This window comes from Chiloscyllium punctatum, chromosome 16 (genome assembly GCF_047496795.1).
Source record: "Chiloscyllium punctatum isolate Juve2018m chromosome 16, sChiPun1.3, whole genome shotgun sequence".
NCBI lineage: Eukaryota > Metazoa > Chordata > Chondrichthyes > Orectolobiformes > Hemiscylliidae > Chiloscyllium > Chiloscyllium punctatum.
In genome coordinates this window covers 6,735,075-6,762,844 of record NC_092754.1, presented here as the reverse complement: position 1 = coordinate 6,762,844, position 27,770 = coordinate 6,735,075, and the positions used below count along the sequence as shown (strand labels likewise).

General features: G+C 43.9%; 1 protein-coding gene across 3 annotated transcripts in view; it reads left to right on the top strand.

The window, feature by feature from the left end:
- The first annotated feature begins 9,708 nt into the window (after positions 1-9,708).
- tmem201 (transmembrane protein 201) overlaps positions 9,709-27,770 on the top strand; it is a 166,506-nt gene continuing 148,444 nt past the window's right edge. For all 3 annotated transcript variants that reach the window (XM_072586133.1, XM_072586131.1, XM_072586134.1), the window contains exon 1: positions 9,709-9,867. In XM_072586133.1, coding sequence (XP_072442234.1) covers positions 9,761-9,867 — 107 coding nt within the window. In that variant the 5' untranslated portion in view covers positions 9,709-9,760. The remainder of the gene's footprint in view (positions 9,868-27,770) is intronic.

Genomic DNA, 27,770 nt, shown 5'->3' with positions numbered 1-27,770 from the left:
GGTTTTCCAAAAGTACACCCAACACCATGTAGAGAACCACCAAGCAGCTTAGAGGGAGCCTAGATTTGAAAAGTGTTGGGTGCACTACTTTTCATCATTTATATAAATGGTTTGGATGTGGGCATAAGAGGTATAGTTAGTAAGTTTGCAGATGATACCAAAATTGAAGGTGTAGTGGACAGCGAAGAAGGTTACCTCAGATTACAACAGGATCTGGACCAGATGGGCCAATGGTCTGAGAAGTGGCAGATGGAGTTTAATTCAGATAAATGCGAGGTGCTGCATTTAGGGAAAGCAAATCTTAGCAGGACTTATACACTTAATGGTAAGGTGCTAGGGAGTGTTGCTGAACAAAGAGACCTTGGAGTGCAGATTCATAGCTCGTTGAAAGTGGAGTCACAGGTAGATAGGATAGTGAAGAAAGCGTTTGGTATGCTTTCCTTTATTGGTCAAAGTATTGAGTACAGGAGTTGGGAGGTCATGTACAGGACATTGGTTCGGCCACTGTTGGAATATTGCGTGCAATTCTGGTCTCCTTCCTATCGGAAAGATGTTGTGAAACTTGAAAGGGTTCAAAAAAGATTTACAAGGATGTTGCCAGGATTGGAGGATTTGAGCTATAAGGAGAGGCTGAACAGGCTGGGGCTGTTTTCCCTGGAGCGTCGGAGGCTGAGGGGTGACCTGACAGAAGTTTGTAAAATTATGAGGGGCATGGATAGGGTAAATAGACAAAGTCTTTTCCCTGGAGTGGGGGAGTCCAGAACTAGAGGGAATAGGTTTAGGGTGAGAGGGGAAAGATATAAAAGAGACCTATGAGGCAACCTGTTCACACAGAGGGTGGTATGGGTATGGAATGAGCTGCCAGAGAAAGTGGTGGAGGCTGGTACAATTACATTTAAAAGGCACATGGATGGGGATATGAATAGAAAGGGTCTGGTGGAATATGGGGTGGCTGCTGGCAGATATCCAAACCCTAGATTGGGTTGGGATATCTGGTCAGCTTGGACAAGTTAGACGGAAGGGGCTGTTTCCATGCTCTATAACTCTATGACACTAAGTGCTAAGAATCGTTGGTGAATTTCTGCGTTGCATCTTGTAGTTACTACACACTGCTGCTCCTGACAGTTGGTGATAGAACAAGTGGGAGAGTATTGCATCACACTCCTGGTTTGTGCCTTGTAGATGGTGGACAGGCTTTGGGGAGTCAGGAGGTAAGTTACTCACTGCAGGATTCCAAGCCTCTGACCTACTCTTGTAGCTAATATAGGGCGAGTCCAGTTCAGTTTCTGGTCAATGGTAACCCTCAGGATATTGATAGAGGGGGATTCAGTGATGAAATGCCATTTAACGTACAGGGGTAATGCTTAGATTTTCTCCTGTTTGAGATGGTCATTGCTGGCATTTGCATAATACAAATATTACTTGCCACTTGTCAACCCAAGCTTGGATTTTTTTGAGGTCTTGCTGTATTTCTCCATAATGTGCTTCAGTGTCTGAGAAGTTGAGAGTCTGGTGCTGGAAAGACACAGCAGGTCAGGCAGCATCCGAGGAGCAGGAGAATCGACGTTTCAGGCATAAGCTCTTCATCAGGAGTCCTGATGAAGGGCTTATGCCCAAAACGTCAATTCTCCTGCTCCTCAGATTCTGCCTGACCTGCTGTGTCTTTCCAGCACCAGACTCAACTCTGATCTCCAGCAGTCCTCACTTTTCCCTTCAGTATCTGAGAAGTTGAGAATGGTGCTGAACATTGTACAGTGATCTGTGAAGATCTCCACTTCTGACTTCATGATGGAGGGAAGGTCATAGATGAAGCAGCTGAAGATGGTTGAGCCTAGGACACTATACTGAGGAACTCCTGCAGAGATGTCCTGAACTAAGATGACTGACCTCTAACAGCCACAACCACCTTTCTATGTGCCAGGTATGACTCCCAACCAGTGGAGAGTTTGCCCCGATACCTAATGATTTCATTTTTGCTCAGTATCCTCAATACCACATGCTGTTGAATACAGCCTTGATGTCAAGGGTTGTCACTCCCACCTCACCATGGGAAATCAGCTGAAATGAGGTTAGGAGCTGAGGAGTCCTGGTGGAACCCAATCTGAGCATCACTGAGCAGCAGATTGTTGCTAGGCAAGTGTTACGATAGGACTGTTGATGAATAATTATCACTTTACTGATGATCAAGAGTAGATTATTGGGGTGGTAATTGGCCAGGTCTTGCTTTTTGTGTTCAGGACATTCCTGAGTAATTTTCCACATTGTCAAGTAGATGCCAGTGTTGTTGCTGTAATGGGGTTTGGCCAGGGACATGGCAAGTTCTGGAGCACAAGTCAGCAGTACTGTTGTCTAAACCTGTAGCTTTAACAATGTCCAGTACCACTAGCCCTTTCTTAACATCATGAAAGTGAATGGAATTGGATGAACACTGGCATCTGTGCCTCAATGATTTCCCCTTACTCCGTGACTGGCAGCTTCAGTTTGCAGACACACTGGTGAGACTCAACACGTGGCCTCTTTTGGCACCATCACTATCTCTAAACTGATTAAGGTTGCTTATGTGACACCTAACAGTGAATGAGAAAAAATACCTTCAACTACATATTGGGAAGACTGACACCATTGTCTCCCAAACCTCCCCCATCAACTGACTGAGATTGAACCTTGGTGTGTCATAGTTGAAGTCAACTGAGCTTCTAACCACACATCTGTGTCACACTAAGGCTATTCCTACCTTTATACCAACACTGTCCTCTGAGCTCAGCACATCTGCACTGAGACCTTTAGCCAGGCCTTTGTTACTGTGTCTAGAATTAACTATTCCAATGCACTCCTGCCGTCTCATGTTGTACCCGCCCGATGTCATCAGAAATTGCACCAAGGGCTGATTCCCCACCATCCCTTAGCTCATGGTAGACAGTGGATAGACATTGCCACAACTTTTACATTTTCCTTGTCATTCTCCTTGAATGAAGGAAGGCTTCATTCCTTCCTATCTCTGTAAACTCTTCCAGTCTCTTGATCCTCTGTAATACCTGAGCTTACCTGATTCTGGCTTCTCAAGCAATCCCAGCTTTAGTCACCCCACCATTAGCTGCCTCAGCCCCAAACTTTGAAGTTTCCTTCTGAACCTTTCCAACCTACTTTCCTCCTCCTTAACAGGTGCCTTAAGGACCTACCTTCAAATTTCCCCTTAACTCTGGTCTATTTTTACTTTATAATTGCTTCTTTGAAGTGTCACTATATGTTTTGTTATGTTACAGTTGTTGTTGATGTAGCCACACCCTCAGATCAAGGAGAGCTTGCTTCCACTTTGGTTCACAAGTTGCTAAGTCCAATGCCATGCTATGACTCTGTCATGTGTGGGGCACATGGTGCTCCAAGAGCTGAGTTTCTTTGGAGTTTTGCGTACTCCCACTGACTCCCCTGTCTTCTCCAATCCACATTCCTGATAAGGTCTCTTGATTGTTTTACAATGCCTTGCCAAATCAGTTTCCTCCATTTTGGCTGGACACAAGTTCAGGTCACCTGTGTATTGACAGGAGATGCTTGACCTCTTCAGGGGTACTTCAAGGACTTCCCAAATTGCACCTGCCATCATCCTGGGAGTCCCAAGTGGTATCAGACACAGCCACAACAATAAAAGCTCTGCTAATAAACAAAACAAGGCAACACCCAAATAACCAGCAGACTGAAGTGATGTCAAAGGCAGGTGTGTTTTGCATTTTGGGGATATCTGCAGTCTTTCTCGGAGCTAGGGCAAGATGGCTTAAGGGGCAGCTATTGGATGGTCTTTTTTTTGCCACCAGCTTTGGAGGATCTTGTAAAGGCAGTGGTGATATTTCTCCAGAGCATTGAGTATCCAGTGTATGTAACCAACTGTTCAGAGGCAATATTCTCTATGAGGCATTATTCTCTGAAAGGCACAGCTATGTAGAGGGCACAGGGCAGGCGTGTGATGGAATAATCCCTACTTGCCTGGATGAGTGCAGCTTCAAAAAGCTTGACACCATCCAGGGCATCAGATCCACTCCCTCCACCACCGACGCTCAGTAGCAGCAATGTGTACCATCTATAAGGTGCACTGCAGAAATTCACCAAAGATCCTCACAGCATCTTCCAAACTGCTTCAATGACTATGTACAGGTTGTTCTGCTATAATGTGTGTTTCATCAGCGTGAATTGGCTATAACGCAATTGATGAATTATGGACATTGTTTGGATAAAGTGAATTTTTTACTTTGATTTAGAAGGACAGGGCAGTAGCTACATGGGAACACCACCTCCTGCAAGATCCCCTCCCAACCCACTCACCCTCCTGACTTTGAAATATTTTGCCAGTCCTTCAGTGTCGCTGGGTCACAATCCTGGAATTCCCTCCTTCAGGAGATTGTGGATCAACCAACAGCACGTGGACTGCAGCAGTTCAAGGCAGCTCACCTCTACCTTCTCAAGGGGCAACTGGGGACCGGCAATAAATATTGGTCCAGCCAGCAACATCCACATCCTTTGAGTAAATAAAAAACAGACACAGTTCTGAAGCAGGTGGGTCTTGAACCTGCGAATCAGAGATGTAAAGGTAGACGTAGGTACAGTACTCCTTCAATACACAAGCCCTTTCCACCCCCCCCACCATACTCTATTAATTTCAAAAATATGCCGTATTCATAGAAGTATCTTTAGCAGAACAACCTGTATGTGCATATAATGCAACAGTTGTTTTCCTCTACTACCTCGCACTATAGAAAATCGTGCTGTAGAAGATCGTTAGAGAAAACCACTATACCCTTTCGGTAAAAAATTCACTTTATCCAAACAATGTCCACAATTCATCAATTGCGTTATAGCCAATTCACGCTGATGAAACACACATTATAGCAGAATAACCTGTACATAGTCATTGAAGCAGTTTGGTTCTGTACAGCAGCATATCAAGGAAATAAACATTGGAGTTGTGACTCTGTCCAAACAGACCAAAGGTATGAGGGGGGATCAAATTGAAACTCTCAGAATACTGAATGGCCTGGACAGAGACATTGGGAAAATGTTTCCATTGCTAGGAGGGACTAGAACCTGAAGACCCACCTTTAGGGTAAAGTGAAGATCCTTTAGAATGGAGATAACAAGAAAAGTCTTCAGCCAGTGAGTGAGGAATCTATGGAATTCACTGCCACAGAAGGCTGTGGAGGCCAAGTCATTGACTATGTTTAAGACAGAGATAGATAGGTTCTTGATTGTCAGGGCAATCAAGGTTTACGGGAGATAGTAGCCGAGAAATGTTTCAGCCATGATTGAATGGCGGAGCAGACGTGATTGGCTGAATGCTCAATTTCTGCTCCTGGGTATTATAGTATCACTTACTTGACCCAAACCAAATTTACATGCATTTGAGGCACCAGAAGGGTCCAATAACTTCAGCATCCCTCACCATACTCCTGCTGGATCATAGGGATGCTGTTCTCTTATCAGAGAGAGGGGACCAGTGGTGAGATTCACCTCACAAGGATGCAAGATGGCGCTGAATATGGTCGACTCCTTGCGAGCTCCTGCGTGCAGATCTAAGTTTCCCATTTCCTACAATCATAGTTCACTCTTCAAACTTAATAGGGTACTCTAGAAATTACGAATAACTATGTTATATCTAAACTCACATGTTTGAAGCTCCTTGATCCTCAAAGCCAGCTTACGGGATGAAGGCAGCAGACCTCATGGTACCCATGACCCAATCGACCAGGCCAGAAGAAGGCCAGGCCAGCCGGAGGCAGCCTACGTGAGCCCCAGGCTTGGAGCCTGCCGGAAAATGGAGGGGCCTGAGAAGCCTGCCCCAGGAAGGAGAACCAACACAAAACGCTCCCGACCCCATAAGACACCTGCCTGACATGAAATGTATCAGACCAAACACTTCTGCAAAAACATGGCTGGACCTGGTTAAAAAAAAAACACAGTATCTGCCACATTGGGTCCTAAGCAGACCCTCTGTAAAAATTTACTAAACTGCAAACTACCTGCTCCACAGGGTCCTGGGAAGGATCACTTACCTGGAAGCAGTCACAATCCACTCCACCAGACCACCGCACCACTCAAATTTAAGAAACATGCGAGGAAGCGGGGTAAGCGTGCCAGCCTGCTAGCAAGACTGAGACTACGCTGTTTTAAGACACCCCCCCCCCTTCCGAGCTTACTCATAGCAGATGTACAATCTTTGGAGAACAAGATGGACATACTCAGATCACGGCTCAGCTTCCAGCGTGAACTGCAGGACTGTTGTACATTCTGCTTCATAGAAACCTGGCTTAACTCATTCATTCCCGACTGCACACTTCAGGCTAATGGTTTTTCTATCCATTTTATGGACTGTACAGCGTCCTCGGGTAAGACAAAAGGTGGAGGGGTTTGCTTTTTAATCAACCACTTGTGGTGCATGGACATTGCAACCCTGGGCAGCCATTGCTCCCTAAACCTTGAATTCCTCACCATCAAATGCTGCCCCTTCTATCTATCACGGGAATTTACTGCTGCTAAACTAACTGCTGTGTACATACCGCCACAAGCAAAGGTTGAGGAAACTCTGGAGGTGCTGTACTCCATCACTAACACCCTCGAGACAGAACACCCTGAGGCCCTGTTTATTGTAACTGGTGACTTCAATCAAGCCAATCTAAGGAAAGTGTTGTCTAAGTACCACCAGAACATTACCTGCCTCAAATGGGGCCCGAACATTTTAGACCACTGCTACCCCACTGTGAAAGATGCCTACCTCTCCATCCCCCACCCTCATTTTGGGAACTCCAACCACAATGTCATGTTTCTTCTCCCGGCTTACAGACAAAAGCTCAAGCAGGAGACCCCCCCTCGCGGATACAGGTCCAATGCTGGTCGGAGGAGGCAGAGGATCAACTCTGGAATGATTGCGCCGTTTTCAAACAGGGCGCAGGTACCTTGGACGAGTACGCCACCACTGTCACAGACTTTATCAGCAAGTGTGTGGAGGACTGTATACAGAAGAAGTCAATCCGGGTGTTCCCCAACAGGAAACCCTAGATGAATCAGGACATACAGAACCTGCTAAAAACCAGGTGTGAGGCCTTCAGATCAGGACACCCGCTCAAATATAAGGAATCCAAGTATGACCTTTGCATGACCACAGCCAAGGACCAATACTGATCCAAACTAGAGACCCAGACAGACATCCAATGACTATGGCAAGGACTGAATGATATCAAAGGTTCGAAAAAGAGACAATGCAAGATAGCAGACAATGACACATCCCTTCCAGACCGTCTCAATGCCGTCTATGCTCACTTTGAGCAGAATTTCGGCAGAGAGGTAACACTATTCCGACAGGTCCTGATGAACGCACCCCAATAGTCACCGCATCAGAGATCAAATCAGTTTTCCTTCGTGTGAATCCAAGTAAAGCGATGGGACCAGACGGAGTACCAGGCTGTGCACTCAGAGTATGCGCAGATCAACTGGCAGAGTTGCCAGTTAGACATCTTTAACCTCTCCCTTTAGCAGGCCACTGTCCCTGCCTGTTTCAAGAGGGCCAACATCATCCCTGTGCCGAAGAAGGCTCATGCAGCATGTCTCAATGACTACCACCCAGTGGCCCTAACTTCGGTGGTCATGAAGTGCTTTGAAAGGCTGGTCATGGCAGTAATCAACTCCAGACTCCCCACTATTCTTGACCCACTCCAATTTGCCTATCAGACCAACAGATCCATGTTAGATGTCATATCACTTGCCCTTCACGCCTCCCTAGAACATCTTGACAGCAAGAACAGCTATGTTAGAATCCTACTCATTGACTACAGTTCAGCTTTCAACACTATTATCCTCTCAAGACTGATTACTAAACTTAGTGATCTCAGACTAAGCCACACTCTCTGCAACTGGATCCTCAGTTTCTTGGCCCACAGGCCACAATCAATGAAGATTGGGGACAACATTTCATCCTCACTAACACTCAACACAGGAGCCCCCTCAGGGGTATGTACTCAGTCCCCTACAGTACTCACTGTATACTGATAACTGCATCGCCAAATACCAGACTAATGCCATTTACAAGTTCGCTGATGACACCACCATACAGACTGCCGACAGGAGGTGGAAGACCTGGAAAAACGGTGCACTGAGAACAACCTAGCTCTCACTGCAGACAAAACCAAGGAGCTCATTACTGACTTTTGGCGAAATGTTACTCATGCCACCTATATATTAACAGCACAGAGGTGGAACGAGTGGAGAGTGTCAAGCTCCTGGGAGTGGTCATCCACAACAAGCTTTCTTGGACTCTTCATGTGGACGCACTGGTTACAAAGGCCCAACAACATCTCTTCTTCCTCAAGCAGCTGAGGAAATTTGGCATGACAGTTAATACCCTTGCCAGAGCACTTTAGGGAACATCTCCAGGACACCCACACTATTCAACCACACCGCCCTGTGGCCCAACATTTCAACTCTCCCTCCCACTCTGCCGAGGACATGGAGGTCCTGGGCCTCCTTCACCGCCGCTCCCTCACCACCCGACGCCTGGAGGAAGAACGCCTCATCTTCCGCCTCGGAACACTTCAACCCCAGGGCATCAATGTGGACTTCAACAGTTTCCTCATTTCCCCTTCCCCCACCTCATCCCAGTTCCAAAGTTCCAGCTCAGCACTGTCCCCATGACTTGTGCTACCTGCCTATCTTCTTTTCCACCTTTCCACTCCACCCTCCTCCCTGACCTATCACCTTCATCCCCTCCCCCACTCACCTATTGTACTCTATGCTACTTTCATTTGTCTCTCCACCCTTCAGGCACTCTGCCTGTACTCCTAATGAATGGTTTTTGCCCGAAACATTGAGTTTACTGCTCCTCAGATGCTGCCTGAACTGCTGTGCTTTTCCAACACCACTAATCCAGAATCTGGTTTCCAGCATCTGCAGTCATTGTTTTTACCTAACTTTCATAATGTGCCATTGAGAGCATTCTGACTGGATGTATCACTACCTGGTATGGCAACTGTACCATTCAAGATCAGAGACGGTTACAGAGAGTGGTGAACTCAGCCCGGACAATCACAAAGACCAACCTCTCACCTATCGAATGAATCCATCTACCAGGCCCGCTGTCAAGGAAACACTGTCAGCGTTCTCAAAGATCCATCCCACCCTGGCAATGCTTTCCTATAACCTCTACCATCGGGGAGAAGGTACAGATGCCTGAACACACACACATCAGCCACTTTCAAAGCAATTTCTACCCTACTGTTGTTAGAATACTGAATGGACTCACAAACTTTTAGCATTTGCCTCTACCTGTGTTTTTTTTGTTTTTGCTGCTGTTTATCTATTATTTACTTATCTATGCTACTTAACTATGTGATCTGCTCGCAAGACAAAGCTTTTCACTGTGCCTTGGCACATGGGACAATACATTCAAATCAATTCAACAAGGTTAGAGAGATTATCCTTAGGGTCGCCATCAGAAGTTTGAACGTTTATGGTAATCTCAGCTAGTGTGGGAATTGAATTCACGCTGTTTACACTATTATAAACCGACCATCCAGCCAACTGAGCTATCCATCTTCCCCATCCCCAGGCCCAAACAGAGCCACATGGGACACACGTGTATGGATACAGTGGGCCCAGTGATTGACAGGAGGGCGGGGCGCCGTGCCTCGCGGCGCGATGACGCAGACACGCAGAGCAGTTGGCGCAGGCGCGGTGGTAGCGCGGGCTCCATTTCTCCAGAGGACGGGGACGGCCAGCGCTGGTGATGGAGGCGGTGAACCGCGCTCTTGGGACATTCCCCACCGCCTTGGCTGGAGGCTTGGGGCTCGGTATCTGTGCTACCGGAGCTGCCATCTACCGGGTGGCCACCAGGTAAGCGCGGGGGGGACCTGCGATGTGGCCCGTTGCGCTCTTTCCCCTCCCACCATCACCCCCCACACCCCCATCCACCAACCAACCCCCCCCCCCACCGCCACCCACCCCCCCCACCACCACCCACCCCCCCCCCACCGCCACCCACCCACCCCCCCCCCCACCGCCACCCACCCCCCCACCACTACCACCCCCCCCCCACCACCACCACCCACCCCCCCCCACCGCCACCCACCCCCCCCCCCACCACCACCCACACCCCCCCCACCACCACCCACACCCCACACCTCTCCACCCCCCTACCCACCACCACCCACCCCCCCCCACCACCACCACCCACCCCCCCCCACCACCACCACCCACCCCCCCCACCACCACCCACCCCCCCCCACCACCACCACCCACCCCCCCCACCGCCACCCACCCCCCCCCACCACCACCCACCCCCCCCCCACCACCACCACCCACCCCCCCCACCGCCACCCACCCCCCCCCCCACCGCCACCCACCCCCCCCCCCCACCGCCACCCACCCCCCCCACCGCCACCCACCCCCCCCCCACCGCCACCCACCCCCCCCACCGCCACCCACCCCCCCCCCCCACCGCCACCCACCCCCCCCCCCACCACCACCCACACCCCCCCCACCACCACCCACACCCCACACCTCTCCACCCCCCTACCCACCACCACCCACCCCCCCCCACCACCACCACCCACCCCCCCCACCACCCACCCACCCCCCCCCCCCACCACCACCCACCCCCCCACTGCCACCCACCCACCCCCCCACCACCACCCACCCACCCCCCCCACCACCACCCACTCCCCCCCCCCCCCCCCCACCGCCACCCACCCCCCCCACCGCCACCCACCCCCCCCACCACTACCCACCCACCCCCCCCCACCACCACCACCCACCCCCCCCCCACCACCACCCACACCCCCCCCACCACCACCCACACCCCACACCTCTCCACCCCCCTACCCACCCTCTCAACCCCCACCCCCTCTCCCCCCCCCTCCCCCCCGCACACTCCAACCCCACCCCCAGTCGTTCCAACCTGACCATCCTGTTCCCTCACGCAGCCCTGCCCCCAGAATCAGGCCCCCCCCCACCCCCCCCATCAACACACACAGTCCTCGCTCTCCCCCCCCCCCGTTAGATAATCACAATCTCAGTGCAGACCATTGTCCTTGTATCTGATAGAGAAATGTATGAGATTTTCATTTCATGTGTTGCAATGATTTCTCTCTCCTTGTCCCTCCTTCCTTCCTGGCTGGAAATTGGAAGTGTGTTTGCTGTAGTTGGGGACTGACCTGTGCCATGGAGTTGTACCAGCCTGAGTTGGCTGGCTGTTTTCATTTTTCCTAATTGCCTGCCCCATCTGGATATTTTGGCTTAAACTCTAGTCAAACTAGTTGTCTTTATCTTGGGGTCACGCTCTCATTCTTGGACTTCTCTGCTGAATGTGTCACAAATCACACTTAAGACTGTACTTTAGATGCTGCTTAGCTGCATGTCAGGTTTTATGTTAGTTGTGGGTGTGTTTTTGTTGCCTCTGATTTGGAGATACTTGCTACACTTCACTGCATCATTCAGCTTGTAGCTGCCTAAATCTGTCCAGCTAAGCTCAGTCGTGGGAGTTCAGCCTTCCTAGAGTTTCATCTTATTGGCTGAATGCTTTAATGCATTGTAGTTATTTGTCTTCATGTCTTCCCCTACTTGTCAAGAAGTTTAAATCTATTGGTGCAGTATGTAAGTGATGACAGGTGTAAAAGCAGGATGACAGACTGTGGCAGATGGAGACAATGTATAAAAATAGACTGAACCAAGAGAAAAATGACAGAATAATGAGCAGTGAAATGTAAGGCACACAAATATTGCTCTACTAAAATGTATTAAGTGTCACCTCTATTCTGCAGTGCCCTTCATTTTCTAGCAAGCAATTTTTTTTTGAGATCTCGTCAGTGAGTGTTGGCAGACTGTGAAATGATGGGTTGAATCTGATATCTTCCCTCAGAGCCCACACCAATGTGTTTGATTCTTAACTGCCCTCTGAAATGATCCAACAGGAGACTGTCCCCAACAAGGACAGTTGGGGATAGACATTAAATGCTGGCCCAGGCAGTGATTGCTACATCCCTAACAGAAGATGATTCCGCTGAGCATGTTGAAGATTATTTCTGCAGAAGTAGAATATGTACAATTAACACTTTTATCCTCTGGTAGCATTGTACCTTTCTGAATCTCAGGTGGGGCTCAGATAAGGTGGCCTTACATTTGACCACCCAACTCTCACTATTCAAACCCCTACCTGAGTTATTGGCAACTATGTTGGCAGATGATGAATTCACTTTGGGGCCATAAACTAGCAAGAATTTGGTGTTAAGAAGGAAAGGATCTGTTTCCACCTGAGAACAATTTACTCCAGGTTTTGCACTTGGACATTTTAGATGTCCAAGTACCGTGTTAATGGTGGGCTCTCCCATTATGTGTACACTTTCAGATGTTCAAATGTTAGAGATTTAAGGAAATGTGAGTTCTTTGTTACTGAAATTGGAGGAGTGGTAGGAGAGCTGATATTGTCAGTCTTTTGTGATTTTTGAAGAGAACTTTCATTTCTGTGGCATGGGCTGAAATAGAGACTTTTTTAAACATGGAAGTTGTATGTGCAAACTTTGAAGGCGACAATGCATTCAGAACAAACTATTGAAGCTCTTCATGCAGAATGACTTGCATGTAAGTAAAAGTGAGAACCCTGTATGGGTACTATGCCTACCTCCGAGCCAGAGTTCTGTAATCAAGCCACACACCAGGGCTTGTTGCCCAGGGTGATGTTAATGATGAAATTTGATGGGACTCTTCTCACCACTTCTTTGCTCCCCCAAAGAGGGGGAATATTGTGTATGAAAATATACTGGAAATTATTCTTGGATAGGTAAAGTGGATGTCCTGGTCTGAAATTAAAATATTTGCTGATTATGCCTTAGATGTTAATTCCAATGATTACACACCAAAACTAATCATGGCGATTATCAGAAAGAGTTACTCCCATAGATCAGGTTAGGAAGTTGCCTGTGGTATTTAAACTGCCACAGGGAGATTTTTTATTTTATAATACGTTACCTCACAGTATTTAAGCAGTGTATGCTCACCATAACCTGTTTCATTATTTGGAGATAATCGTTCCCATCTGTGTATTTTGTGTTCTTGAGATCCATGCAGCTCTGCAGAGGACTAGCTGAATTACCACAGTGTGGTAGGTAGATAATTAATGATGCTGTGTTCCTGAGTAGGGGCTGCTATCCAGATGTATTCAGAGATTAATTTAATCTCCCAGGTTCACAAAATCTCATCAACAACAGCCATTTGAAGCTGAGTTGAATTTCAGATAAAAATTTTGATAGAATACTTATTAGTACAAATTGACTTGCCTGGAATGTTGACAGTTGCTGAGGGTTTTATGCTACAGATCTGGCATGTCTTGAATCTATTTAGCAAGGGCTACTCTCGCCAAGGTAGTTCAAAGCCTACCAGTGAAAAATGAAGTTCATCAGAAGAAACTTTGGTGATTTCTCATGTTTCATTGATCCAAAGGATATCTGCTGGTAGATCTTTCTGAGATTGTTTTGTGTGTGGGTTTTGTTTTCAAGTGCATTATTTCTAATGAGCAAATGCGCAGCGTCAGAATTGGTTATATCCTAATCCAAGGGAGTCTTAGACACAATTCCTGAGTTATTCTTGAAACTGATGAGACGCAGAGTTTGTCTAAACTAAGATGTGCAGAGAAGATGGTTGGCTGTTCCGTTTCACGGAAGTTTGGGAGAAAAGAGTGGCTTGATTTGAAGGGAAAATTAGGGCTCTGGAGTCTGTGACCGTGAACATCCAGATGGGTTGAGGGGGGTCACTTTCCCTGTTCCGTGATCGGTCAATAAGCACACTCAATCAATCTGGTTCTTTAAGACTTCATACGGCCGGGTACAGAGCTTCCGGAAACAGAGGTTGTGTACATCCATATTCCTCAGAGTTGCTGCGCACATGGATAAAACAAAGATGTTTTTATACTTTTCTTAAAGAAAAGTACAGGCAATGATTACATAGTATATCCAGACGATTACCAATCAATACACAATATTGCTTTATTTGACAGTTACTTGGTCCAATGATATTTCCTGTGAAGCAACTTTGTTTTCCAACACTCAGGCCACCTTTATCCCACTAACCAAACCTTTGCTCCTGCATTTGAAAGTCAGTTAGGATGGCCAGTAATATCCTATCTAGCCTAGTTATTTCTGTGCTGTAGAGGGAGCATTGCCTTCTCATCACTATTGAAGCAGACTGTGGTTAGTCAATTATGCAATGATAGCAGAATTGTCAATTTGCAGCCTGGGAGCCATTTTGTCATGTTATTTGCATCGAGAAGCTATTTTATTGTCACCTAAGTTATTAGGAACATCTGTTAAGCAGTTGTTCCTGACAACAACTAGTTTCAGATCCTCGGGCATGATCTCTGGAGACTAGGTCTGTCTTGCTGAGACTTTTTTTTTCCCTGATGGATAGTGATGAACAAATTTAAATTATTATGACTGGTCTTTTATTTTATTTTTAATTGGTGCCAAAATCATTAAATTTAGTTCAACGGTACCATGGTTGGTTTTGGGTTTAAATTCTGAATTGCTATTTCAGTACTTTATTGTGCTTTCATTGAATTAATTGTTTAATATATGGGCGTTGCTAGCAAGGCCATTAATAATTGTGGTGGGTCATGTTCTTGACCTGATGCAGTCTGTATGAAAGTCTCTCACGGTGCCTAATTTAGCTGTTTCATGAGATCACTTGATTACAGTATCTGCTGATCTACTAGCAGTATTATTTGCTAGCAAAGTTGTGATATCCATTGAGATGTTGGAAATTATAATCCAGTTGCAAATAAAAGCTGGCCTAGCCAGCAATGCCCAAATCCCATGAACAATTTTTTTTTAAAACTGTAGAAGTTTCTTGCATTTCAACATTTTAAATCTATAGTGAAAGTGAGTGCTTGGATCAAAAGGAGTAAGTAATAGTTTACATTTATGTATCATCGCTCTCGCCTGCAAAGCACCCTAAACCCCATTAAATACTTCTGAAGTGTAACCATCTTAAATAATAGGAATGTGGTAGCTAATCTTGCACAGCAAAGTCTCACTTGGAGAAAAAGTCATAATGTCTAGATTAGTACATGAATAGGAGATGTTTAGAGAGATATAGGGAGTTTGGGAACTTAAAGGGTCTGTTTCTGTATTGTATGATTCTAATAACTCTGACTATGGCTAGATAACCCATTTTAATGAAGTCTGTTGAGGGGATAAAATATCAGCTCTTACATTTTCTTTTTGCAAAATAGCAATGTGAGATGTACATTTACCTGAGAAGTCAGCTTCAGTTTAAAGTCTCATTTGAACTACATATGGCTGGTAGTTGCAGTACTCCTTCAGAATTGCACTGGACTGCCATCCTTGATCATTTTCATCCAGTAATAGGTTTAGATTTGAACACATCTTTTCTGACTCTGTGACCCAGTGTTGCTGCTGAGCTGCGGCTGACTTCTACTTCAGTGTTAAGTTTACTATGGGTGATGGTTAAACCTTTTGCTTTAACTTGCCAACAACCACTATACTAGAGTGATCTGTACTTCCATTTCTTGGACATTTTTTCAATGTGATCTCCACAAAGTTTCTGAAGCCATAGGGTCTACCTAACTCAGAGGAACATGTAATATTAACATCCTGAAATATGTCCCTTTGTGGCACTGTTTACTGCTTAAACATATGTGTGATTATGGTGAGGTATATGGTTAGTACATGCCCATTATCAATCCATTTTTAACACTGGGTCAGTCTGGAGCCACACTGTATACATAATCTTTATTGTGGTGTTTTCAAGGATCAAACCAGTAGTCAAGACCCATCTGTTGTTAATATGGCTCAAGAGGCTGCTGTTGAAGTTTTTATTTCATTGTTAATTTTCCCAGATGCACTGAAACAGTGAAATTCGCAACTGATCTTGGGGGAACTTTTGGGCGAAGTTCACAGCACAGAAGCAGATCAGTGTATTGTTTTAAGTGGGACTTACAGAAAGTGTGCAGTAGTGAGTAGAGTGGGTTCTTTCTTGATTATATGCTTTTTGAGATATGTCTTTTGATTAAACTTAAAATATAAGCCATAACTATTAATTTAACCTGGGGCAGTGTTTGTAGAGGAATAAGACAGTATTATTTCCTGGGTCTGTAGATTGTGAAGGAGCAAAAATGGCCTTTTGTAGAGTGATATGCGCTTGTCAGATGTGGGAGTTTAAAGAGTTTAATAGTTACTGTAGATTATATCTGCAATAAATGCTGTTGGTTGCAAAGTCTATCAGATCGAATGGATCGGTTGGAGAGACAGTTAGAAGCAATGAGGAATTTGCAACAGTATGGGATGGATGGCAGTTAGTCTCCAATACAGTCACATGGGTTAACTCCAGGAACGGTAAAAGAGGTAGGCAGCTAGTGCAGGAGCTTCTGTGGCTGTACCCATTTCAAACAAATATGTTGTTTTGGAAAATGTAGGGGGTGATGGATTCTTAGGGGAACGTAGCACAAACAGCCAAGTTTCTGGTATTGAGTGGCTCTAATACAATGAGGGGTACGTCAGCTTCCAAGAGATCAATTATGTTAGGGGACACTCTAGTCCGAGGTACAGACAGACGTTTCTGTGGCCAGCAGCAAAAATCAGAATGGTGTGTTGCTTCCCTGTTGCCAGGATCAAGGATGTCTCGGGTGCTGAATGTTCTCAAAGGGGAAGAGGGACCAGCAAGAGGTCATTGTCCACATTGGAACCACCGACATAGGAAGGGGAAAGGTTGAGATTCTGAAGGGAGATTAGAGAGTTAGGCAGGAATTTTAAAAAAGGTCCTCGAGAGTAGTAATATCTGGATTACACCCGGTGCTATGAGCTAGTGAGGGCAGGAATAGGAGGATAGAGCAGATGAATGCATGACTGAGGATCTGGTGTATGGGAGAAGGATTAATATTTTTGGATCATTGGAACCTCTTTTGGAGTAGAAGTGACCTGTACGAGAAGGACTGTTTGCACCTAAATTGGAAGGGCGGCTAATATACTGGCAGGGAGATTTGCTAGAGCTGCTCAGGAAGATTTTAAACTAATAAGGTGGTGGGGTGGGACCTAGGGAGATAGTGAGGAAAGAGATCAGTCTGAGACTGGTACATTTGAGAACAAGCGAGTCAAACAGTCAGGGCAGGCAGGGACAAGGTAGGACTAATGATTTAAACTGCATTTATTTCAATGCAAGGGGCCTAACAGGGAAGACAGATGAACTCAGGGCATGGTTAGGAACATGGGACTGGGATATCATAGCAATTAAAGAAACATGGCTCAGGGATGGGCAGGACTGGCAGCTTAATGTTCCAGGATACAAATGCTACAGGAAGAATAGAAAGGGAGGCAAGAGAGGAGGGGAATGGCCTTTTTGATAAGGGATAGCATTACAGCTGTACTGAGGGAGGATATTCCTGAAAATACATCCAGGGAAGTTATTTGGGTGGAACTGAGAAATAAGAAAGGGATGATCACCTTATTGGGATTGTATTATAGACCCCCTAATAGTCAGAGGGAAATTGAGAAACAAACTTGTAAGGAGATCTCAGCTATCTGTAAGAGTAATAGGGTAGTTATGGTAGGGGATTTTAACTTTCCAAACATAGACTGGGACCGCCATAGTGTTAAGGGTTTAGATGGAGAGGAATTTCTTAACTGTGTACAAGACAATTTTCTGATTCAGTATGTGGATGTACCTACTAGAGAAAGTGCAAAACTTGACCTACTCTTGGGAAATAAGGCAGGGCAGGTGACTGAGGTATCAGTAGGAGAGCACTTTGGGGCCAGTGACCATAAAATAGTGATGGAAAAGGATAGACCAGATCTAAAAGTTGAAAGGCAAAATTTGCCTTTCTCCAATTTGGAATGTTTTAGGCAAGAACGTTCGAAAGCTGATTGGGTGCAGATGCTCACAGGTAAAGAGACGGCTGGAAAATGGGAAGCCTTCAGAAATGAGATAACGAGAATCCAGAGAAAGTATATTCCTGTCATGGTGAAAGGAAAGACTGGTGGGTATAGGGAATGCTGGATGACTAAAAAAATTGAGCGTTTGGTTAAGAAAAAGGAGGAAGCATTTGTAAGATATAGACAGGCTTGATCGAGTGAATCCTTAAAGTATATAGGCAGTAGGAGTACACTTGAGAGAAATCAGGAGGGCAAAAAGGGGACATGAATTAGCTTTGGCAAATAGAATTAAGGAGAATCTAAAGGGATTTTATAAATACATTACGGACAAAAGGATAACTAGGGAAAGAATAGGGCCCCTCAAAGATCAGCAAAGCGGCCTTTGTGTAGAGCCGCAGAAAATGGGGGAGATACTAAAGGAGTATTTTGCATCAGTATTTACTGTGGAGAAGAATATGGAAGATGATACCTTGCAAAATGTCCATATTATATAGGAGGAAATGCTGGATGTCTTGACATGCATAAAGGTGGATAAATCCCCAGGACCTGATCAGGTGTACCCTAGAACTCTGTGGGAAGTTAGAGAAGTGAGCGGCATGGTGGCTCAGTGGTTAGCACTGCTGCCTCAGCGCCAGAGACCCGGGTTCAATTCCCGCTTCAGGCAACTGACTGTGTGGGGAGTTTGCGAATTCTCCCCATGTCTGCGTGGGTTTCCTCTGGGTGCTCTGGTTTCCTTCTCATTGGGGCCCAGTTTAGCTCGCTACAGAGTGAAGTGGCCTGGAATTTCCTAGAGTTAAATTTGACTCTGGATGTTCCGCCCTTTAAATATATTGAGGAGATAGCCTAGACCCTTGACTTTTATTTAAAGGCAAGTGTAAGGTGCTGTGTTTCAGATAATAATTTTGGTCACGACACAGCTTGAAGCAGAGTACACTCTGTTCTTACCCCCAGGAAAAATACAAACAATAGAAAGATGAATTGTTATAACTTTGGCTCTACTGGAAACTTAACAGAAAGTAGATTATTGGAACAGTTGCTGTTTAGAAGTTAAATATACTAACATCTCATGAACACATCTTTGGTAAAGGCAAATTCAGGAAAATAGATTGCTTCACATGTAATGTTTCTCCAATCCAGGTAAAAGGAACATCAAGAGAAAATTCTGGCAGAGAGAGAGAGAGAGCTCAAGGGTTTTGCTGTAGCAGGGAGAGAAATGTCAGCTTCAAAATGCTGACAACTACTGAAAGCTAAACTAAAATGCTGGTGGGAGCCTGGCACCACCCATTCATGTTGCTTCTCTTGTTCCAATTTCAGCTTCACATTGTTTACGCTATTGCTGTGGAGAGACAGCTCAGAACCTATGGTTCAAGACCTCTCTCCAACAAAAAACCAGGACAATATGCACTTTTTTAAAAGCCATAGTATTGTTACATGGAGATTTTAATTTGCAATTTGAGAGAAATGTGATGGCTCAAGAGTATTTATTTTAGGCACCTAAAATATTTTTTTTTTGTCCAGTTTCTGAATTTAAAGTAAAGGGGTTACCATAGTCTTGTCTTTTGATCTCTTGTGAAATTTTAAACGTTGAACATAGTTGCAGTTTGTTTAAGGGACACTTTGTACTAGGATAGGGTAGGAGTAGAAAGATGTTCTGCTGTTTTTTAGCATAGGTAAGATGAGAGAAAGTGGGGATCCTGGAGTACCAGCTGGCTGTCTGCTTTGTTGGGTAAAGAATAGTTAGAGAATGAAATGACAAGATGTACTTTTCCTCTCTTTCAAAATCTAATCATTTCAGAAATACAATTCTCTTAATTAACTTTTTTTTATTTGTTTAACTTGCTTCACGACATATCTTGGACGGCATTGTGTCTGCAAAATATTAGGCTGCCAGAGAACTTGTTCTAGATTGTGTTGTGAAAGGACTAATTAGCTCGATCATGAGGACACTACTGATTTTCGCACAAGGGCAAGCCTCTGAATAGATGTTTTAGGGAGGGAGATGGGGTCTTGAAGTTGAGAGCATGTAGGGCAGCCATTATTTCTTTCAAATTATTGAGGTGTGGGTGGATGGATGTGCCTTCCTTGAGTCATGTTCTGGTGAGTCCATGACACTCGTTCTTGTGTGGGTGAGCACAATACATCTTTTTCTGTTAAATGGGTGATGCAACCTATACAAAAAGGTTAGTCACATGGTCCAAGACACAAGTGAAATAAAAATTATGTTCACTTTGTTTTAACAGAGGTGATGGAGAAAATCATCTTGAACAGTCCAAATCAATTTAACCATTCTTGACTAAAATGTGGGAGAGAGAATTATTGCTCTGTATATAGGAGGAGTGAGCTCCGCTTTTGTATGTGGGATTTGAGTTTGCTCTCCTGAGACAAAAATCTAAACTTGCTTTTTGTGTCCAAACAGTGCCTAATGCTGGCATGACTCAGAATAAAACTTGTAAAATGTAGAATTGGGAATGAAATTTAAAGCAGATTTGAAACATTGTGGTTGAATGATTGATTGGATTTGTCCCAGCAGTTGCTAATTTTCATTTGACAAGATTTCCATCGATTGAGTGTATTGCACAGTCTCACCATGTCTCCCGTGTTACACAGTCGATGTAGTACTTTTTGGTATGCCATCACCATGTGGACAAATGTCCCATTTACACGGCTCTCCTTAAAACATCAGTAGAGATTTGTGACCAGCTGAAGGATGAATGATGTTCACGCATCCAGTTAAAATAAATTTCCTGAAAAAGTTAAAGTGCTTTAGATAATTTACTAATTGCTAATGGAATGTTGGCCCTTGCTTCAAGAGGGTTAGATTGTAGAGTAAGGAAGTCTTCTTGCAACTGTAAAGATGTTAGTGAGACCACATCTAGACTACTATGAGCAATTTTGGTTCCCATATTTAATGAGCGATATTGCTTCATTGAAGGCAGTTCAGAAAGCATTCACTAGGATGATCCCAGGTGTGGAGGGATTCTTATAAGCAAAAGTTAAACAAGTTGGGAGTATGCTTTTTGGTGTTTAGTAGAATGAAAGATGATCTCATTGCAAAATATAGGATTCTTAAAGGCCTTGACAGGATAAATGGGAGACTCTAGGATTAGAGAGCATCATCTCAGAATAAAGGGATACTAATTTTAAGATTGAGAAGAGGAGGAGCTTCTCCGGATTGAGAGTCTTGGAAGCTCTTTGCCACAGAAAGCTGTCTCGGCAGAATACTTGTGTATATTTAAGGCTATAACAGATTCTGGATCCTAAGGGGAAACAAGGGTTACAGTGAAAAGGCAGGAAAGTTTATGTGAGCAATATCAGGTCAGTCGTGATTCTATTAATGGCTCAAAAGGCTGAATGACTTATCCCATTCCTATTTGTTAAGGTTTTTATGGTCTTGCCTGTCGTGCTAGCAGACTACAGTATATGTGAGATTTATAGCCTTGCTTTTCTGGAATGTTCAAGAGTTTGATTAATTTCCTCTTCTCAATTTAAATATTATTTCTTCCTCTCCATCGCCACCAGTTTTCTTTCTGCTGGCCTCTTCCTGCAAACTTCGTGATTTTTAAATCTAGCATTTTCCAGTTGGATTCCTTGCTGATTTTCATTGAAGTGTAGGTTGGAAGTCAGCCTTCACAGTCATGACTCAAATGCTCATGACTCAGACTGATGATTCAGATTCTCAGACTTGGAACAATCGTGATTGTAACTGAAATGTTCTGACCAGCAAGGTTACAGACCAGATGCTAGAAGGTGACATTAGAATAGCCAGCTAGTTTCTTGTTTCTTTTTATAGCCTGTCGAATGGCATATCTGTATTCTTTTAGTTTTTCTGTGATATGTTTGAAAGTCGTAAGAAGCAACTTCGCTTTTAATGCTTTTTAGGTCCAGAGTTCTTCCATCCCTTCATTAAAACTTTCCTTCTGTCCTTTTTTAAGCTAGTTCTACTACTTTGATTAAGCATTTAGTCATCTGCTTATATCTCTTCATGTGTTGCTGTTTGAAACTTGAAATCTTTTCAAAGTATTATAGAAATGCAAACTGATTTCCCACCAATTTCAGGTTTTTTTTCTTATATTAGGTTCCAGCTATGGGCCTGTCATATCTGTGACTGGAATGAGGAAATATGATACACACAAGCATTTGTCAATCTCTCTGGACAAGTTGAGATGACTTTATTACCAAAGAAAAGAACGGTGAATAAGCTCAGTGGGTTAGATATTCTTTCCATGGTACAGGATATCCAGACAACACACATCTCTTTCCTCTATCTTGCTGCTTTTTTGAAGCAATCAAACTGGGTTCCACACTACAGACAGTTCCTAAGTTGCAAATGGATTTTATCTGGAATCTGCTCACAAGTTGATTTGTGTGCCGATTGGAACATAGCATAGGATGATGTAAAGCCGCCATTCATAAGTACGAGAAATATTTGTATCCCAGTCTTTAAAATTAGTCTCCTGTAGGGGATCACGTTTGTAAGTACGAACATTTGTAAGTCAGATGTTCATTCAATCGGGGAACCCCTGGACTGTAGGTTAATTGAGATTCTTTGTCTCCAGCTTTTACCTTTACTACTACTTTTTTAAATCCGAGGTTTGAGGTCCAATCAGTCAGCTGTTGCTCAATGGGTTACGCTCTCTGAATCAAAAAGTTGTGTTCAAGTCCCATTACTGAACTCTAGCACAAAAATCAAAGCTGGCCCTTGTTTTATACTGAGGGACTGCTGCATTATTGGCCATCTTTCAGACAAACCTCGTCCCTCTCTGTCCCCTCGGATGAATATGAAATATACCATGGCACTATTTTTGAAAAAGGGCAGGGAGATTCTCCAAGTTTCTTGACTAATGTTTAACCTCCAAACAACAATGTGCACAGGCTGTCTGATTTGACGATATGATATTGCCATATTTTCTTTAGCTTGCAGTATGCAAGTATGCTGTTTCCATCATTTGTGACAGTGGCTGCACCTTGGAAGTACTTAACTGACTATAAGTAATTTTGAGATTCCCTGTGGTTGTGAAAGAAGCTATATAAACAAAGCCTCTTTTCTTCAAAGCTACAGTTTATAACCTTCATTTGGGCCTAAGATGTTAGCCTGCAGTTGGTGACTGTGTTTCCTAGCTTATTTATAATTTGAAAACTTGGTGTATAATTTCTAAGCTGGCTATCGAAGCAGTTTGGGAGCTTCTGACCTTGAATGTGTTTCCCTGTTTGGAGAGTGCTCTGCATTTAGCCTGTGATGACAAAGATTCACATGGCTGTCTCATTGCTCCAAGTGTCGGGCTGTTTTTGAATGTAGTTCAAGCCATCTATTTTGAAGCTTCTAGGAGAGAGTGCAGATTTTATTCGTGTTGATGACTGTGGCAGCTGTAGTTTCTCAAAGTGAGTGATATGGAATTTATTGATGCATTTACAGTAACTCTGCAGTTGGCATTAGGCACATTTCCTTCACTCTCAATTGGCCATTGTGTAGATAACTAGTTTTAATTCTGCTCTGACCTGATACCAGACTGAAGAGCAGTGAGATCCATGCAGGAGATTGTCTTTCTTGACTTTATTTCTGGACCTTGTTATGCATTGACTATGCACAGGTTTCATGTGTCTGTGACACTCCTGGTTCAGTGAAAATAGAGCCTGCATCTGGAGTTAGGACTTGGCCTGAGACTGCTGTAAAGAGGAGTGAGAATCCCTGAAAGAGTCTCTCATACTTGTGTTCTAAATGTTAACTCTCGAGTCTGTTCACTCCTGTGTTTGTTAACATTAATTGTTTCTGCTCTGTCACTCACTATCTCTGCAATCGCCTCCTAGGGTGTCTGTATTCTTGCAATTCTGTCCTTTTGCGAGTTCCTGATATAGTTGCCAATGGTGTTGTAATTAATATCTTCAGCTGTCTAGGCTTTAAGCTGTTCCTAAACCCTGTTGCCTCTCTGTCACTTTCTTTTTTTTTTCTCCTTTCAGACAGTTTAAAACCTGCCTTTTATGGTTAAGCTCCTTTTTCACCTGTCTTAAATTGCTTTGCATAACTTAGTGGCAAATTCTGTTTCATAATACAGAGGAACCTCGATTATCTGAACAAGATGGGCGGGCAATTATCGTTCGGATAATTGATTATTCGGTTAATATTTCCTTTGGGGCTCGGAGTTTTCTGTGAAGTCTGCTTCCCATTGAGACTAGGCAAAAGCACACTCGGTGGCTGGACTGTTCTCTGCAGCATTTCAGTGAGCAGAGTTTGTTTTTAGTCATTGTACCTGTAAACAAAAGATGCATTCAGGGCTGAAACAGCTCTTTGAAACATTTCAATCGGGACTTTCGGATAATCCGATATTCGGGTAAACAGTGTTCCTCTGTATTTCTATGAAGTCCTTGGGAGGCATTTTACTGTATGGAAGATGTTATATAAATGGAAGTTCTTTGCAATTATGTAAACATTAAAGCTAATGAGGCTGAGTGAATGTTTCAAATAGTGAAATGCAGATGGAGGGAAATTGCAAAAAATTAGAACCAATTTATGCACAACCAGGTTCTGCAAATGACAGATGGTTAAGTGATTAACCAATGTGCGTGGATGTATTGTTTGAGAGAGAACAGTTGACCAGAACACAATGGAAGAATTTCTCTGCTCCTTCTTGAGTTGTAATGAATGTTTTTCATATTCAGCTATATAGGCACAACTAAGGCTTTAAGATGTCTTGCCTCAGCACAACCAAGCCAGCTTAGGCTGTGCACTCAGGTTCCTGGTGTGCTTAATTTTTCTGAGGGGCAAGTTATGCTACTTTGCCAAGTTGGTGATTAATCATATGTACTGTTGTGTGTAAAAGAACATAAAAGACCAGGGTCAAATGAAGCACTGAAACTGCATGTATATTTAATCAACACACACTTGTAATCCTTCTTGACATAATGATTATGGACAGAGGTCAAATTTAGATAGACGTTCAATCCTCTGTCTCCAGTTTTTATGGGACGAGAGGTGGGAGTAAGGGAGAGTAAGAACTCCGTATGATGGGGAGGATGCTCACCATGCCCTTTGATTTAACATTCTTATCTTAAAATAAGATTGGGAAGTAGTATAACCAGCCAATATTCATGCTAAAATGGGACAGAATTTAATAGCATCTGTGTAGAATGCATAATTGGAGTTTGCAGTTAATAAGGATGTGGATCAATTTACATCTGCCCCAGGAGATCATCAGCACAGAGGTGGCTGATGAATTGCAAGTATCACTTGTCCCTTGTGCTTTTCTTAATAACAGACGCTATCCATTTTTTTTTCCAGATTGAAATTAAGGTAGTATTGGGTAGAATTGTTTTCGATTGTATCCATGCGGTTTTGCCATTTTCTATCTTGTAACTAAAGGCTTTTAAGAATTTACCTGAGGGCTTTTTAAAAAATTTCATTGTGCAGATCAGGAAAAAAATGACTATTTCCTCTCCTTTTTGATTTTAAAGGATATGGGTCCAAACCCATTATTTTTGTACCATTGATCTATGTTCTGAAGTAAATCAGCAACAGTTTTCAACTTTTGGAGATTATCTGATCTGTACTTGATGGAGAAGAGAGGAATAGAACTGGTCCCAAAACATTCCCTGTTGTGCTTTCCAGAGTGACTCTGGCAGGGTAGGGGGACACTTGAGCAGTTATTGGAGGATGGGGATGCTGCAATAGATCGTGTTGCCTGGGTCTAGATTGAACAATTAAGAAGAGTTCCCTTTACAGTGTACCTTTCCTTTGACCAATGATAGAAACTTGCATGTGTTTGAGGAAGAGAGTTTCTTCTGCAAACCATTTGCCGCATGTTAGGATAGCTCACTACTGCTGTTCAGACCTGCACTGGATGCTAGCCACTTGTATCCATGTTTGAGGGTGCCCTGTACAGTTACTCCAGCAAAGAATCTGTGAAAAACAGAGGCCAGCTGGTCTGGATGTCTTCTGTTTGTGTGCTTATAACAATGGACACCTATACATGATCTGACAAACTAAAGGTTTCAGCAGTTAAATTGTAGAGGAATTCCATCAGGCTGTAGAAGTGGTTAGCTCATTTGGCTGGTTGCAATACAGAGTGATGCCCAACAATATTTGTTCAATTCCTGCACTGGCTGAGGTTACCATAAAGAATTATCTTTCTTAATGTCTCCTGTCATGTGAGGCGTAGTGACCCTCTGTTTAAACCCACCACTAGTCGTCTCTGTTTAATGAGAGCGCAACTCTATGGTCCGATAGGACTTTGGCAACTTTCTAAATGCTGCATTGGAGTAAGTCGTGATTACCTAGAGGTATTTCACATGTTGCAGAATCGTGATAGTGCAATTGAATTTAACCGAATTTTCTGTTTTATTTAACTTTTTTTTAAAAAAATTCAGTCACATGTTATTGACATCATTGCTTAGGCCGGCAGTTATTTTGCCCATGATTAATTGCCCACAAGGCCTAATAGTCACCATATTGCTGTAGGTCTGGAGTCACATCTAGTCAAGATTAGAGTGGTGCTGGAAAAGCACAACAGGTCAGGCAGCATCTGAGGAGCAGGAAAATCGACGTTTCGGGCAAAAGCCCTTCATCAGGAATGAAGGGCTTTTGCCCGAAACATTGATTTTTCCTGCTCCTTGGATGCTGCCTGACCTGCTGTGCTTTTCCAGCACCACTCTAATCTTGACTCTAATCTCCAGCATCTGCTGTACCCACTTCTGCCTAGTGGAGTCACATGTAGGCCAGACCAGATAAGGATGGCAGTTTTTTTTTCCCCCCCCTAATGGGCATTAGTCAACTAGTTTTTCTGACCGTCAACAATGGATTCATGGTCATCATTAACCTCTTATTTCCAGATTATATTGAATTGAAATGCCACTATCTGCTGTATTGTGATTCAAATCCAGGTCCCCAGAGCATTAGTTGAGTCTGAGTACAGTAATAATTATCAGTGGATTGCCCCTATACCCCTGCCATGACTGCTGACCTCTTATGGGTCAAAAAGCCAATGTGTTCTGGCTCAGTCAACTGTGCAACTACTGTGTTAATACTTCTTGCTTTTCCTTCTCTTTTTTGCTTCTGCCATGCTTGAAGCAGGATGTAATTCTGATCACAGTTGTCATTGCAAATAGTAGCCTTTTGTTATCTCCAGTGCCTGATGATCACAGACTCTACTCTGTGGGTGAGTGCTGACCAGCTGCTTGCAATCCCCACTGTTCAGTGTTATTGCTTGATAGATGTGATGTTGTTTTGGTGTCAGTAACTCCAGCTATCAGCCTGGATATGGCATTGCATTTGTTTGTGGCATTCTTGTGTATGAAAGCCCTTTATTGTTTTTTTTCCAATCTGTATTTGCTAAAAGTTTAGCATTGCTTTTTGGTAATGGATGTGAAAAATGTGTAAGAACATAGAATTGACCGGTGATGTTAAACTTAGATCAAACCTCAGTTACTCCATAGTTAGAGTACTTTGCATAGTTCTAATTGCTATACTGTAAACAATGCTTATCCGGGCACACTGCATAAATAACTTTTGATTCTGATGGTTCCCTCTGAGATTACATTGTGTATTATCCTGCCTGTGATTTTGCAATGATTAACTTATCTCAAACTTGAGGAGTCCGATGGGGCTGCAATTTCTTTTACAGAAAATAGCTGAAGTCAGACTACACCATTATCACGCCGTGGCACTTGTTTCTGCCCCAATTCTTATTACTGTCATTTGCAAAACCTAATGAATCTCTCCTAGAAATCAGTTGGGCAATCCATATTTTAAAATTTGGTACAATACATTTGAGTAGTGCAAGCAGTTGGTGGATGTCCTCTGTTGCACTGAGTAAATTGATTCATGATGGTGCTTTTCTGATACTTTGAAATAACTGAAATCAATTTCAATGG